General features: G+C 62.3%; 1 protein-coding gene across 1 annotated transcript in view; it reads left to right on the top strand.

Annotated features, from left to right (window-relative positions):
- Positions 1 to 5,041: 5,041 nt before the first annotated feature.
- Positions 5,042 to 16,032, top strand: part of GDAP2 (ganglioside induced differentiation associated protein 2) — a 29,191-nt gene continuing 18,200 nt past the window's right edge. Inside the window, exons 1-8 of the mRNA XM_072132263.1 lie at positions 5,042 to 5,165; positions 6,046 to 6,122; positions 6,212 to 6,371; positions 6,924 to 7,077; positions 8,960 to 9,036; positions 10,611 to 10,687; positions 10,771 to 10,910; positions 11,627 to 11,681. Coding sequence (XP_071988364.1) covers positions 5,066 to 5,165; positions 6,046 to 6,122; positions 6,212 to 6,371; positions 6,924 to 7,077; positions 8,960 to 9,036; positions 10,611 to 10,687; positions 10,771 to 10,910; positions 11,627 to 11,681 — 840 coding nt within the window. The 5' untranslated portion in view covers positions 5,042 to 5,065. The remainder of the gene's footprint in view (positions 5,166 to 6,045; positions 6,123 to 6,211; positions 6,372 to 6,923; positions 7,078 to 8,959; positions 9,037 to 10,610; positions 10,688 to 10,770; positions 10,911 to 11,626; positions 11,682 to 16,032) is intronic.

Raw genomic sequence — 16,032 nt, 5'->3', positions numbered from 1 at the left:
TCCCTCTATACACAATGTATAATCTGTATATAGCGCTGAGCCCCCGCCCCATGTACTGGGGGGTCCTCCCCTCTATACACAATGTATAATCTGTATATACACAGCCCCCCGCCCCATGTACTGGGGGGTCCTCCCCTCTATACACAATGTATAATCTGTATATACACAGCCCCCGCCCCATGTACTGGGGGGTCCTCCCTCTATACACAATGTATAATCTGTATATACACAGCCCCCGCCCCATGTACTGGGGGGTCCTCCCCTCTATACACAATGTATAATCTGTATATACACAGCCCCCCGCCCCATGTACTGGGGGGTCCTCCCCTCTATACACAATGTATAATCTGTATATACACAGCCCCCGCCCCATGTACTGGGGGGTCCTCCCCTCTATACACAATGTATAATCTGTATATAGCGCTGAGCCCCGCCCCATGTACTGGGGGGTCCTCCCCTCTATACACAATGTATAATCTGTATATAGCGCTGAGCCCCCGCCCCATGTACTGGGGGGTCCTCCCCTCTATACACAATGTATAATCTGTATATACACAGCCCCCCGCCCCATGTACTGGGGGGTCCTCCCCTCTATACACAATGTATAATCTGTATATAGCGCTGAGCCCCCCGCCCCATGTACTGGGGGGTCCTCCCTCTATACACAATGTATAATCTGTATATACACAGCCCCCGCCCCATGTACTGGGGGGTCCTCCCCTCTATACACAATGTATAATCTGTATATACACAGCCCCCGCCCCATGTACTGGGGGGTCCTCCCCTCTATACACAATGTATAATCTGTATATAGCGCTGAGCCCCCGCCCCATGTACTGGGGGGTCCTCCCCTCTATACACAATGTATAATCTGTATATACACAGCCCCCCGCCCCATGTACTGGGGGGTCCTCCCCTCTATACACAATGTATAATCTGTATATAGCGCTGAGCCCCCGCCCCATGTACTGGGGGGTCCTCCCCTCTATACACAATGTATAATCTGTATATACACAGCCCCCGCCCCATGTACTGGGGGGTCCTCCCTCTATACACAATGTATAATCTGTATATACACAGCCCCCGCCCCATGTACTGGGGGGTCCTCCCCTCTATACACAATGTATAATCTGTATATACACAGCCCCCGCCCCATGTACTGGGGGGTCCTCCCCTCTATACACAATGTATAATCTGTATATACACAGCCCCCGCCCCATGTACTGGGGGGTCCTCCCCTCTATACACAATGTATAATCTGTATATACACAGCCCCCCGCCCCATGTACTGGGGGGTCCTCCCCTCTATACACAATGTATAATCTGTATATACACAGCCCCCGCCCCATGTACTGGGGGGTCCTCCCATCTATACACAATGTATAATCTGTATATACACAGCCCCCGCCCCATGTACTGGGGGGTCCTCCCTCTATACACAATGTATAATCTGTATATAGCGCTGAGCCCCCGCCCATGTACTGGGGGGTCCTCCCCTCTATACACAATGTATAATCTGTATATACACAGCCCCGCCCCATGTACTGGGGGGTCCTCCCCTCTATACACAATGTATAATCTGTATATACACAGCCCCCGCCCCATGTACTGGGGGGTCCTCCCATCTATACACAATGTATAATCTGTATATACACAGCCCCCGCCCCATGTACTGGGGGGTCCTCCCCTCTATACACAATGTATAATCTGTATATACACAGCCCCCGCCCCATGTACTGGGGGGTCCTCCCATCTATACACAATGTATAATCTGTATATACACAGCCCCCGCCCCATGTACTGGGGGGTCCTCCCCTCTATACACAATGTATAATCTGTATATACACAGCCCCCGCCCCATGTACTGGGGGGTCCTCCCATCTATACACAATGTATAATGTGTATATACACAGCCCCCGCCCATGTACTGGGGGGTCCTCCCCTCTATACACAATGTATAATCTGTATATAGCGCTGAGCCCCCCGCCCCATGTACTGGGGGGTCCTCCCCTCTATACACAATGTATAATCTGTATATACACAGCCCCCGCCCCATGTACTGGGGGGTCCTCCCCTCTATACACAATGTATAATCTGTATATACACAGCCCCCGCCCCATGTACTGGGGGGTCCTCCCCTCTATACACAATGTATAATCTGTATATACACAGCCCCCGCCCCATGTACTGGGGGGTCCTCCCCTCTATACACAATGTATAATGTGTATATACACAGCCCCCCGCCCCATGTACTGGGGGGTCCTCCCCTCTATACACAATGTATAATCTGTATATAGCGCTGAGCCCCGCCCCATGTACTGGGGGGTCCTCCCCTCTATACACAATGTATAATCTGTATATAGCGCTGAGCCCCCGCCCCATGTACTGGGGGGTCCTCCCTCTATACACAATGTATAATCTGTATATACACAGCCCCCCGCCCCATGTACTGGGGGGTCCTCCCCTCTATACACAATGTATAATCTGTATATACACAGCCCCCGCCCCATGTACTGGGGGGTCCTCCCTCTATACACAATGTATAATCTGTATATACACAGCCCCCGCCCCATGTACTGGGGGGTCCTCCCCTCTATACACAATGTATAATCTGTATATAGCGCTGAGCCCCCGCCCCATGTACTGGGGGGTCCTCCCCTCTATACACAATGTATAATCTGTATATACACAGCCCCCCGCCCCATGTACTGGGGGGTCCTCCCCTATATACACAATGTATAATCTGTATATACACAGCCCCCCGCCCCATGTACTGGGGGGTCCTCCCCTCTATACACAATGTATAATCTGTATATACTCAGCCCCCGCCCCATGTACTGGGGGTCCTCCCTCTATACACAATGTATAATCTGTATATAGTGCTGAGCCCCCCGCCCCATGTACTGGGGGTCCTCCCCTCTATACACAATGTATAATCTGTATATACACAGCCCCCGCCCCATGTACTGGGGGGTCCTCCCCTCTATACACAATGTATAATCTGTATATACACAGCCCCCGCCCCATGTACTGGGGGGTCCTCCCCTCTATACACAATGTATAATCTGTATATACACAGCCCCCGCCCCATGTACTGGGGGTCCTCCCCTCTATACACAATGTATAATCTGTATATAGCGCTGAGCCCCCGCCCCATGTACTGGGGGGTCCTCCCCTCTATACACAATGTATAATCTGTATATAGTGCTGAGCCCCCGCCCCATGTACTGGGGGGTCCTCCCCTCTATACACAATGTATAATCTGTATATAGCGCTGAGCCCCCGCCCCATGTACTGGGGGGTCCTCCCCTCTATACACAATGTATAATCTGTATATACACAGCCCCCGCCCCATGTACTGGGGGGTCCTCCCCTCTATACACAATGTATAATCTGTATATAGCGCTGAGCCCCCCGCCCCATGTACTGGGGGGTCCTCCCCTCTATACACAATGTATAATCTGTATATACACAGCCCCCGCCCCATGTACTGGGGGGTCCTCCCCTCTATACACAATGTATAATCTGTATATAGCGCTGAGCCCCCCGCCCCATGTACTGGGGGGTCCTCCCCTCTATACACAATGTATAATCTGTATATACACAGCCCCCCGCCCCATGTACTGGGGGGTCCTCCCCTCTATACACAATGTATAATCTGTATATACACAGCCCCCCGCCCCATGTACTGGGGGGTCCTCCCCTCTATACACAATGTATAATCTGTATATAGTGCTGAGCCCCCCGCCCCATGTACTGGGGGGTCCTCCCCTCTATACACAATGTATAATCTGTATATACACAGCCCCCCGCCCCATGTACTGGGGGGTCCTCCCCTCTATACACAATGTATAATCTGTATATACACAGCCCCCGCCCCATGTACTGGGGGGTCCTCCCCTCTATACACAATGTATAATCTGTATATACACAGCCCCCGCCCCATGTACTGGGGGGTCCTCCCCTCTATACACAATGTATAATCTGTATATAGCGCTGAGCCCCCGCCCCATGTACTGGGGGGTCCTCCCCTCTATACACAATGTATAATCTGTATATAGCGCTGAGCCCCCGGCCCCATGTACTGGGGGGTCCTCCCCTCTATACACAATGTATAATCTGTATATACACAGCCCCCGCCCCATGTACTGGGGGGTCCTCCCCTCTATACACAATGTATAATCTGTATATACACAGCCCCCCGCCCCATGTACTGGGGGGTCCTCCCCTCTATACACAATGTATAATCTGTATATAGCGCTGAGCCCCCCGCCCCATGTACTGGGGGGTCCTCCCCTCTATACACAATGTATAATCTGTATATACACAGCCCCCGCCCCATGTACTGGGGGGTCCTCCCCTCCATACACAATGTATAATCTGTATATAGCGCTGAGCCCCCCGCCCCATGTACTGGGGGGTCCTCCCCTCTATACACAATGTATAATCTGTATATAGCGCTGAGCCCCCCGCCCCATGTACTGGGGGGTCCTCCCCTCTATACACAATGTATAATCTGTATATAGCGCTGAGCCCCCCGCCCCATGTACTGGGGGGTCCTCCCCTCTATACACAATGTATAATCTGTATATACACAGCCCCCGCCCCATGTACTGGGGGGTCCTCCCCTCTATACACAATGTATAATCTGTATATACACAGCCCCCAGCCTCCCAGCACTCACAGAACAGATGAGGATTCCCCTGGGGGGCCGCCCCTCACCCTGGGATACACCGCACTCGTGATGCCGGGGACCAGTCATGTGACTTGTGGTTAGAGGCCACATCCTGCCAAATAGAGAACTTCATGTAATGCAGGACGGTGCCCCCAGCGTACCACTCCCTCTCCTATACCCCCCCCCCCCCCCCGGCACACTGTACAGGACCTTCCCCCCCCCCGGCACACTGTACAGGACCTCCCCCCCCCCCCCCCCCCCCCCCAGCGTACCACTGCCTCCCCCCCGGCACACTGTACAGGACCCCCGGGAGTCCCCTGTAGATCTGCAGTGTTGTACATGTCATGCACCAGCAGGTGGCGCTGTGGTCTTGGATCTCCTCTTTCCTGGATGTTTTGCAGGGAGCAGGCCGTGTCCTCTGTGGGGCTTTGTGTTGTCAGCACTCAGAAGAGAGCGTACCCCCTGGAAGACGCCACACACATCGCGTTACGTGAGTCTCCTGCAGAGCATTGCGCTGTCATGGCTGTAGTGTAGGGGGCCGCAGAGCATTGCGCCGTCATGGCTGTAGCGTAGGGGGCTGCAGAGCATTGCGCCGTCATGGCTGTAGCGTAGGGGGCCGCAGAGCATTGCGCCGTCATGGCTGTAGCGTAGGGGGCTGAAGAGCATTGCGCCGTCATGGCTGTAGCGTAGGGGGCTGCAGAGCATTGCGCCGTCATGGCTGTAGCGTAGGGGGCTGCAGAGCATTGCGCCGTCATGGCTGTAGCGTAGGGGGCTGCAGAGCATTGCGCCGTCATGGCTGTAGCGTAGGGGGCTGCAGAGCATTGCGCCGTCATGGCTGTAGCGTAGGGGGCTGCAGAGCATTGCGCCGTCATGGCTGTAGCGTAGGGGGCTGCAGAGCATTGCGCCGTCATGGCTGTAGCGTAGGGGGCTGCAGAGCATTGCGCCGTCATGGCTGTAGCGTAGGGGGCTGCAGAGCATTGCGCCGTCATGGCTGTAGCGTAGGGGGCTGCAGAGCATTGCGCCGTCATGGCTGTAGCGTAGGGGGCTGCAGAGCATTGCGCCGTCATGGCGGTAGCGTAGGGGGCTGCAGAGCATTGCGCCGTCATGGCGGTAGCGTAGGGGGCTGCAGAGCATTGCGCCGTCATGGCGGTAGCGTAGGGGGCTGCAGAGCATTGCGCCGTCATGGCGGTAGCGTAGGGGGCTGCAGAGCATTGCGCCGTCATGGCTGTAGCGTAGGGGGCTGCAGAGCATTGCGCCGTCATGGCTGTAGCGTAGGGGGCTGCAGAGCATTGCACAGCATCATTGTAGTCCATTTTAGGGGGGGGTCCTCATGAACTACGGACCCTCACTTGCTTCCTCTTCGCTTCCAGGCACGGTGCGGCGGTTCCTGGAGTCGCACGGTGCGGCGCTGGATAAGGTGGTGTTTGCAGTGACGGAGCAGGAGGAGGTGAGTGGTCGCTGCACCCATATTAACCCTTTATGTCCCCCATGGCTCCTCAGCTTGTGTGACCGATCTGTGTGATATGTCTCCTCCAGGCCACTTACCTGCATCTGCTTCCCCTGTACTTCCCGCGTTCACAGGAGGAGGAGCTTAGCTCGCTCCCCCTCCTTCCCCCGGATATTGGGAACGCTGAAGGAGAGCCCGTGGTCCCGGAGCGACAGATCCGAATCTGTGAGAAACCGGGCGCTCCTGAAGGTGACGGACTGTGCGGTGATTCACCAAGTATGATGATAGCTCTGGACCGGGGGGCCCTCCTCCTGTGGTGCCCTGTGCACAGGACGTAGGGGGGGCCCTCCTCCTGTGGTGCCCTGTGCACAGGACGTAGGGGGGGGGGGGGCCTCCTCCTGTGGTGCCCTGTGCACAGGACGTGGGGGGGGGGCCCTCCTCCTGTGGTGCCCTGTGCACAGGACGTGGGGGGGGGGCCCTCCTCCTGTGGTGCCCTGTGCACAGGACATAGGGGGGGGGGCCTCCTCCTGTGGTGCCCTGTGCACAGGATGTAGGGGGGGGGGCCTCCTCCTGTGGTGCCCTGTGCACAGGACGTAGGGGGGGGGGCCTCCTCCTGTGGTGCCCTGTGCACAGGATGTAGGGGGGGGGGCCTCCTCCTGTGGTGCCCTGTGCACAGGACGTAGGGGGGGGCCTCCTCCTGTGGTGCCCTGTGCACAGGACGTAGGGGGGGGCCTCCTCCTGTGGTGCCCTGTGCAGGATCCATCTACATGAGCTCTAAGCCCTCGCTCCTGTGTGTTGTAGATGAATCGGAGGAGGATGAAGGTCTGGGGCGCGACCTGTCCCTCATTGGTTCACACGCTTTTGCCCGCATGGAGGGTGACATAGACAAGCAGCGACGGCTGGCATTACAGGGGCACATGTCAGGGGTGGCATTACAGAAGCAGCACCAGAGGAAGTGAGTCCATCATGCTGGAATAACCTGCGCCGCTCCCTCCTCTTCCCCCGCCGCGCCGCTCCCTCCTCTACCCCCTGCCGCCCGCGCCGCTCCCTCCTCTTCCCCCGCCGCGCCGCTCCCTCCTCTTCCCCCGCCACGCCCCGCCACGCCGCGCCGCTCCCTCCTCTTCCCCCCACCGCCCCGCGCCGCTCCCTCCTCTTCCCCCCTCCGCCCCGCGCCGCTCCCTCCTCTTCCCCCTGCCGTCCCGCGCCGCTCCCTCCTCTTCCCCCTGCCGCTCCCTCCTCTTCCCCCTGCCGCCCCGCGCCGCTCCCTCCTCTTCCCCCTGCCGCCCCGCCCGCGCCGCTCCCTCCTCTTCCCCCTGCCGTCCCGCCCCGCTCCCTCCTCTTCCCCCCCGCCGCCCCGCCCCGCTCCCTCCTCTTCCCCCCCGCCGCCCCGCCCCGCTCCCTCCTCTTCCCCCTGCCGCCCGCTCCCTCCTCTTCCCCCTGCCGCCCGCTCCCTCCTCTTCCCCCTGCCGCCCCGCTCCCTCCACTTTGCCCCCGCCCCGCTCCCTCCTCTTTGCCCCCGCCCCGCTCCCTCCTCTTTGCCCCCGCCCCGCTCCCTCCTCTTTGCCCCCGCCCCGCTCCCTCCTCTTTGCCCCCGCCCCGCTCCCTCCTCTTTGCCCCCGCCCCGCTCCCTCCTCTTTGCCCCCGCCCCGCTCCCTCCTCTTTGCCCCCGCCCCGCTCCCTCCTCTTTGCCCCCGCCCCGCTCCCTCCTCTTTGCCAACGCCCCGCTCCCTCCTCTTTGCCAACGCCCCGCTCCCTCCTCTTTGCCCCCGCCCCGCTCCCTCCTCTTTGCCCCCGCCGCCCCGCTCCCTCCTCTTTGCCGCCGCCGCCCCGCTCCCTCCTCTTTGCCCCCGCCGCCCCGCTCCCTCCTCTTTGCCCCCGCCGCCCCGCTCCCTCCTCTTTGCCCCCGCCGCCCCGCTCCCTCCTCTTTGCCCCCGCCGCCCCGCTCCCTCCTCTTTGCCCCCGCCGCCCCGCTCCCTCCTCTTTGCCCCCGCCGCCCCGCTCCCTCCTCTTTGCCCCCGCCGCCCCGCTCCCTCCTCTTTGCCCCCGCCGCCCCGCTCCCTCCTCTTTGCCCCCGCCGCCCCGCTCCCTCCTCTTTGCCCCCGCCGCCCCGCTCCCTCCTCTTTGCCCCCGCCGCCCCGCTCCCTCCTCTTTGCCCCCGCCGCCCCGCTCCCTCCTCTTTGCCCCCGCCGCCCCGCTCCCTCCTCTTTGCCCCCGCCGCCCCGCTCCCTCCTCTTTGCCCCCGCCGCCCCGCTCCCTCCTCTTTGCCCCCGCCGCCCCGCTCCCTCCTCTTTGCCCCCGCCGCCCCGCTCCCTCCTCTTTGCCCCCGCCGCCCCGCTCCCTCCTCTTTGCCCCCGCCGCCCCGCTCCCTCCTCTTTGCCCCCGCCGCCCCGCTCCCTCCTCTTTGCCCCCGCCGCCCCGCTCCCTCCTCTTTGCCCCCGCCGCCCCGCTCCCTCCTCTTTGCCCCCGCCGCCCCGCTCCCTCCTCTTTGCCCCCGCCGCCCCGCTCCCTCCTCTTTGCCCCCGCCGCCCCGCTCCCTCCTCTTTGCCCCCGCCGCCCCGCTCCCTCCTCTTTGCCCCCGCCGCCCCGCTCCCTCCTCTTTGCCCCCGCCGCCCCGCTCCCTCCTCTTTGCCCCCGCCGCCCCGCTCCCTCCTCTTTGCCCCCGCCGCCCCGCTCCCTCCTCTTTGCCCCCGCCGCCCCGCTCCCTCCTCTTTGCCCCCGCCGCCCCGCTCCCTCCTCTTTGCCCCCGCCGCCCCGCTCCCTCCTCTTCCCCCTGCCGCCCGCTCTTTGCTCCCACCTCTGTGTGATAACTGATTTGTCTGATGCTGTCTCTTCCTCAGTTACAATCGCTGGCTGTCTCGGGCTCGGACTGAAGATCTCTCGGACATTGCAGCTCTGAAGGCCTTGTACCAGTCCGGTGAGTCTTGGTGGCTCTTACTGGTCTTACCATTGGATGCGCTGTGAAAATTTTAATGGTGGTCCCTAGTGATCAGGGTGGTCTCTCCTGATGCAGAGATCATGTGACGAGGTCTCCCCCAGGGATCAGGGTGGTCTGTCCTGCTGCAGCCATCATGTGACGGGGTCTCCCCCAGGGATCAGGGTGGTCTGTCCTGCTGCAGCCATCATGTGACGGGGTCTCCCCCAGGGATCAGGGGGGTCTGTCCTGCTGCAGCCATCATGTGACGAGGTCTCCCCCAGGGATCAGGGTGGTCTGTCCTGCTGCAGCCATCATGTGACGGGGTCTCCCCCAGGGATCAGGGTAGTCTGTCCTGCTGCAGCCATCATGTGACGGGGTCTCCCCCAGGGATCAGGGTAGTCTGTCCTGCTGCAGCCATCATGTGACGGGGTCTCCCCCAGGGATCAGGGTAGTCTGTCCTGCTGCAGCCATCATGTGACAAGGGGTCTCCCCCAGGGATCAGGGTAGTCTGTCCTGCTGCAGCCATCATGTGACAAGGGGTCTCCCCCAGGGATCAGGGTGGTCTGTCCTGCTGCAGCCATCATGTGACGGGGTCTCCCCCAGGGATCAGGGTGGTCTGTCCTGCTGCAGCCATCATGTGACGGGGTCTCCCCCAGGGATCAGGGTGGTCTGTCCTGCTGCAGCCATCATGTGACGGGGTCTCCCCCAGGGATCAGGGTAGTCTGTCCTGCTGCAGCCATCATGTGACGGGGTCTCCCCCAGGGATCAGGGTGGTCTGTCCTGCTGCAGCCATCATGTGACGGGGTCTCCCCCAGGGATCAGGGGGGTCTGTCCTGCTGCAGCCATCATGTGACGGGGTCTCCCCCAGGGATCAGGGGGGTCTGTCCTGCTGCAGCCATCATGTGACGGGGTCTCCCCCAGGGATCAGGGGGGTCTGTCCTGCTGCAGCCATCATGTGACACGGGGTCTCCCCCAGGGATCAGGGGGGTCTGTCCTGCTGCAGCCATCATGTGACGGGGTCTCCCCCAGGGATCAGGGGGGTCTGTCCTGCTGCAGCCATCATGTGACGGGGTCTCCCCCAGGGATCAGGGGGGTCTGTCCTGCTGCAGCCATCATGTGACGGGGTCTCCCCCAGGGATCAGGGGGGTCTGTCCTGCTGCAGCCATCATGTGACGGGGTCTCCCCCAGGGATCAGGGGGGTCTGTCCTGCTGCAGCCATCATGTGACGGGGTCTCCCCCAGGGATCAGGGTGGTCTGTCCTTCTGCAGCCATCATGTGACGGGGTCTCCCCCAGGGATCAGGGTGGTCTGTCCTGCTGCAGCCATCATGTGACGGGGTCTCCCCCAGGGATCAGGGTGGTCTGTCCTGCTGCAGCGATCATGTTTTGGGGGTCCCCCAGTAATCAGGGGGGTCTGTCCTGCTGCAGCCATCATGTGACGGGGTCTCCCCCAGGGATCAGGGGGTCTGTCCTGCTGCAGCGATGTGACAGGGGTCTCCCCCAGTGACCGGGATGGTCTGTCCTGCTGCAGAGATCATGTGACGAGGCTCCTCCCTCCTCTTCCTTCGTTTTCCAGGTGTGGATAACTGTGGCCGCTCCATTATCGTCATTGTGGGAAGGAACATTCCCGTCTTACTCATTGACATGGAGAAGGTAAGACGCGGGGGTGTCAGAGCTGCCCTATGACCCCGCCTCCTGCCAAGGCCACGCCTCCTTCATGTGTCTCCTCCCCCTAGGCCCTGCTGTACTTTATCCACATGATGGATCACATCGCGGCTAAGGACTACATCCTGGTCTACTTCCACACACTGACCGGAGAGCACAACCACCTGGACTCCGACTTCCTGAAGAATGTGTACGACGTGGTGGACGCCAAGTGAGTGCCCGGACCAGCGCCCTCCCGTGCGGCTGGGGCCCTCCCGTGCGGCTGGGGCCCTCCCGTGCGGCTGGGGCCCTCCCGTGCGGCTGGGGCCCTCCCGTGCGGCTGGGGCCCTCCCGTGCGGCTGGGGCCCTCCCGTGCGGCTGGGGCCCTCCCGTGCGGCTGGGGCCCTCCCGTGCGGCTGGGGCCCTCCCGTGCGGCTGGGGCCCTCCCGTGCGGCTGGGGCCCTCCCGTGCGGCTGGGGCCCTCCCGTGCGGCTGGGGCCCTCCCGTGCGGCTGGGGCCCTCCCGTGCGGCTGGGGCCCTCCCGTGCGGCTGGGGCCCTCCCGTGCGGCTGGGGCCCTCCCGTGCGGCTGGGGCCCTCCCGTGCGGCTGGGGGCGACGCGGCGGGGCCCTCCCATGCGGCTGGAGCCCTCCCATGCGGCTGGAGCCCTCCCATGCGGCTGGAGCCCTCCCATGCGGCTGGGGCCCTCCCATGCGGCTGGGGCCCTCCCATGCGGCTGGGGCCCTCCCATGCGGCTGGGGCCCTCCCATGCGGCTGGGGCCCTCCCATGCGGCTGGGGCCCTCCTATTGCGGCTGGGGCCCTCCTATTGCGGCTGGGGCCCTCCTATTGCGGCTGGGGCCCTCCCATGCGGAGATACTTAGTTTGGCTTCCTGTGGTTTTTATTTCATTTTTGAATTTTGTTTTACTCAAATTTCTTCTCATTTGTCAGATACAAGAAGAATCTGAAGGCTCTTTATTTTGTCCATCCAACATTTCGTTCCAAGGTGAGTCCATCCGGCCCCTCCGACAGCCGCATGTAGCAGAGCCGAGGCGCTGATCTGTGACCTCTTAGAAGGGATTGTCTGGACTGCATCCCCCTCCCATGGGTAGGGCCTGGTATTACAGCTAAGCTCCGTCACCTCTATACAGCAGGACTGCAGTACCGGCACTATCCATGGTGTGGCGCTGTTATTCAACTTGTGGACAAACCCTCTGACCTCTTGTTGTGCTGATCTGCACTTTTACCTACCCGGGGACACATTAACCCCTAGATGCTGCTTCAGTAGAGACCGCAGCATCTAAGGTAATAACCACAGCATTGTCCGCACACTGACTGGGTCCGGATGGTGTCAGCGGGCCCTTAAGGTCCACAACTTGCTCTCTGGGAATTGAAGGGACCTGATTGTTTACAACTAGAGCATGAAAATCCATCCTGACCAAATACTGACACATTGTAACGACACTAAGCAGGAGAGGCCCGGTGCAGGATGGGAGGGTGTCGCCCCTAGGACCGGGTCAGTACCTGGCACATGTGGCCCTGGATCTGTGTCCTACTTTCTGTGGCCATCTTTACATGCGAGTCGCGGCTCCGTAGCCTCCGCTGACCCCTCCCGGTGATTGATGGGGTAAACGCTGTATCTGCGCCAGCACATGAGATGAGAATTATGTAATAATTGCAGATTGGGCAGAGCTCCACATTCTGGGCTTTAATATCAAAAATCTGTCATCCAGTCACTCGCCAAAACCGCGCTGATTATCCTGTCCTTACAGATGTGTCTAAGGAGAAACAGCTGTGCTGTGCGCGGCAAGAGGAGACCATGCACCCAGCGCCCCATCCCCCTTACACACAGAGCGGCCCCTCCAGCACCCAGCACTGCCAACACGGCCCCTCCAGCACCCAGCACTGCCAACACGGCCCCTCCAGCACCCAGCACTGCCAACACGGCCCCTCCAGCACCCAGCACTGCCAACACGGCCCCTCCAGCACCCAGCACTGCCAACACGGCCCCTCCAGCACCCAGCACTGCCAACACGGCCCCTCCAGCACCCAGCACTGCCAACACGGCCCCTCCAGCACCCAGCACTGCCAACACGGCCCCTCCTGCACCCAGCACTGCCAACACGGCCCCTCCTGCACCCAGCACCGCCGCCAACACGGCCCCTCCTGCACCCAGCACCGCCGCCAACACGGCCCCTCCTGCACCCAGCACCGCCGCCAACACGGCCCCTCCTGCACCCAGAACCGCCCCCCACCCCTCCTGCACCCAGCACTGCCACCACCACGGCCCCTCCTGCACCCAGAACCGCCCCCCACCCCTCCTGCACCCAGCACTGCCACCACCACGGCCCCTCCAACACCCAGAACCGCCCCCCACCCCTCCTGCACCCAGCACTGCCACCACCACGGCCCCTCCAACACCCAGAACCGCCCCCCACCCCTCCTGCACCCAGCACTGCCACCACCACGGCCCCTCCAACACCCAGAGCCGCCCCCCACCCCTCCTGCACCCACCACTGCCACCACCACGGCCCCTCCAACACCCAGAACCGCCCTCCACCCCTCCTGCACCCACCACTGCCACCACCACGGCCCCTCCAACACCCAGAACCGCCCTCCACCCCTCCTGCACCCAGCACTGCCACCACCACGGCCCCTCCAACACCCAGAACCGCCCCCCACCCCTCCTGCACCCAACACTGCCACCACCACGGCCCCTCCAACACCCAGAACCGCCCCCCACCCCTCCTGCACCCAGCACTGCCACCACCACGGCCCCTCCAACACCCAGAACCGCCCCCCACCCCTCCTGCACCCAGCACTGCCACCACCACGGCCCCTCCAACACCCAGAACCGCCCCCCACCCCTCCTGCACCCAGCACTGCCACCACCACGGCCCCTCCAACACCCAGAACCGCCCCCCACCCCTCCTGCACCCAGCACTGCCACCACCACGGCCCCTCCAACACCCAGAACCGCCCCCCACCCCTCCTGCACCCAGCACTGCCACCACCACGGCCCCTCCAACAACCCAGAACCGCCCCCCACCCCTCCTGCACCCAGCACTGCCACCACCACGGCCCCTCCAACACCCAGAACCGCCCCCCACCCCTCCTGCACCCAGCACTGCCACCACCACGGCCCCTCCAACACCCAGAACCGCCCCCCACCCCTCCTGCACCCAGCACTGCCACCACCACGGCCCCTCCAACACCCAGAACCGCCCCCCACCCCTCCTGCACCCAGCACTGCCACCACCACGGCCCCTCCAACACCCAGAACCGCCCCCCACCCCTCCTGCACCCAGCACTGCCACCACCACGGCCCCTCCAACACCCAGAACCGCCCCCCACCCCTCCTGCACCCAGCACTGCCACCACCACGGCCCCTCCAACACCCAGAACCGCCCCCCACCCCTCCTGCACCCAGCACTGCCACCACCACGGCCCCTCCAACACCCAGAACCGCCCCCCACCCCTCCTGCACCCAGCACTGCCACCACCACGGCCCCTCCAACACCCAGAACCGCCCCCCACCCCTCCTGCACCCAGCACTGCCACCACCACGGCCCCTCCAACACCCAGAACCGCCCCCCACCCCTCCTGCACCCAGCACTGCCACCACCACGGCCCCTCCAACACCCAGAACCGCCCCCCACCCCTCCTGCACCCAGCACTGCCACCACCACGGCCCCTCCAACACCCAGAACCGCCCCCCACCCCTCCTGCACCCAGCACTGCCACCACCACGGCCCCTCCAACACCCAGAACCGCCCCCCACCCCTCCTGCACCCAGCACTGCCACCACCACGGCCCCTCCAACACCCAGAACCGCCCCCCACCCCTCCTGCACCCAGCACTGCCACCACCACGGCCCCTCCAACACCCAGAACCGCCCCCCACCCCTCCTGCACCCAGCACTGCCACCACCACGGCCCCTCCAACACCCAGAACCGCCCCCCACCCCTCCTGCACCCAGCACTGCCACCACCACGGCCCCTCCAACACCCAGAACCGCCCCCCACCCCTCCTGCACCCAGCACTGCCACCACCACGGCCCCTCCAACACCCAGAACCGCCCCCCACCCCTCCTGCACCCAGCACTGCCACCACCACGGCCCCTCCAACACCCAGAACCGCCCCCCACCCCTCCTGCACCCAGCACTGCCACCACCACGGCCCCTCCAACACCCAGAACCGCCCCCCACCCCTCCTGCACCCAGCACTGCCACCACCACGGCCCCTCCAACACCCAGAACCGCCCCCCACCCCTCCTGCACCCAGCACTGCCACCACCACGGCCCCTCCAACACCCAGAACCGCCCCCCACCCCTCCTGCACCCAGCACTGCCACCACCACGGCCCCTCCAACACCCAGAACCGCCCCCCACCCCTCCTGCACCCAGCACTGCCACCACCACGGCCCCTCCAACACCCAGAACCGCCCCCCACCCCTCCTGCACCCAGCACTGCCACCACCACGGCCCCTCCAACACCCAGAACCGCCCCCCACCCCTCCTGCACCCAGCACTGCCACCACCACGGCCCCTCCAACACCCAGAACCGCCCCCCACCCCTCCTGCACCCAGCACTGCCACCACCACGGCCCCTCCAACACCCAGAACCGCCCCCACCCCTCCTGCACCCAGCACTGCCACCACCACGGCCCCTCCAACACCCAGAACCACCCCTTCTGCACCCAGCAAAACCCTCACCCCTCCTGCACCCAGCATCTTGTACAGGGCTTATGGTTTCTGTAAATCCTGCTGCCCTCTACAAGGGGTTGCTTACGGCACCCTGTATCTCCCATCTACCCTGTTTCCCTGAAAATAAGACCCAATGCAATTTTTTTCAAGCTTAGAAATTTAAGACGTCCCCTGAATATAGAACACGGCCTCATTTTCAGGGAAACCCGGTCTAGGTCTTGAGACAGGTCTAGTCCTGGGTGCAGTGTGTACACACAGTGTACATGGTCAGTATGGATCAGTAGGAGGTTATTGGACCTTGTTTTGACCCGGGTGTGGGCACTAATTTGGCTCAGGATCACTGTCGCAGCCTGGCCCACACAGCAGATATCATGGTTATTCTGTCAAGTTTTCCCTTCCTAGTGAAGTTTGTGAAAGGTTAAACTTGATGAACTACATAATAATGATACATGACCGGTGCCGCACTGAGGATCGGGCAACAAGGTCGGGTCCAGAACCTCAATAATAGGAAGGAACTGGAGCACTGAGGGAGATTACACCAGTAGTGGAAGAGCTAGAACCAGGGTTTGGGATAAGATGACCTGTGGGGGTGTGTGGAGAAAGCAAGTAAGGGACCTAATATCAGATACAGACCCTCAGAAGAACAGGAGG

The sequence above is a fragment of the Engystomops pustulosus genome, unplaced genomic scaffold (genome assembly GCF_040894005.1).
Source record: "Engystomops pustulosus unplaced genomic scaffold, aEngPut4.maternal MAT_SCAFFOLD_309, whole genome shotgun sequence".
Lineage (NCBI taxonomy): Eukaryota > Metazoa > Chordata > Amphibia > Anura > Leptodactylidae > Engystomops > Engystomops pustulosus.
Note: the sequence above shows the minus strand (reverse complement) of the source record. Positions and strands in the feature narration are given on the sequence as shown.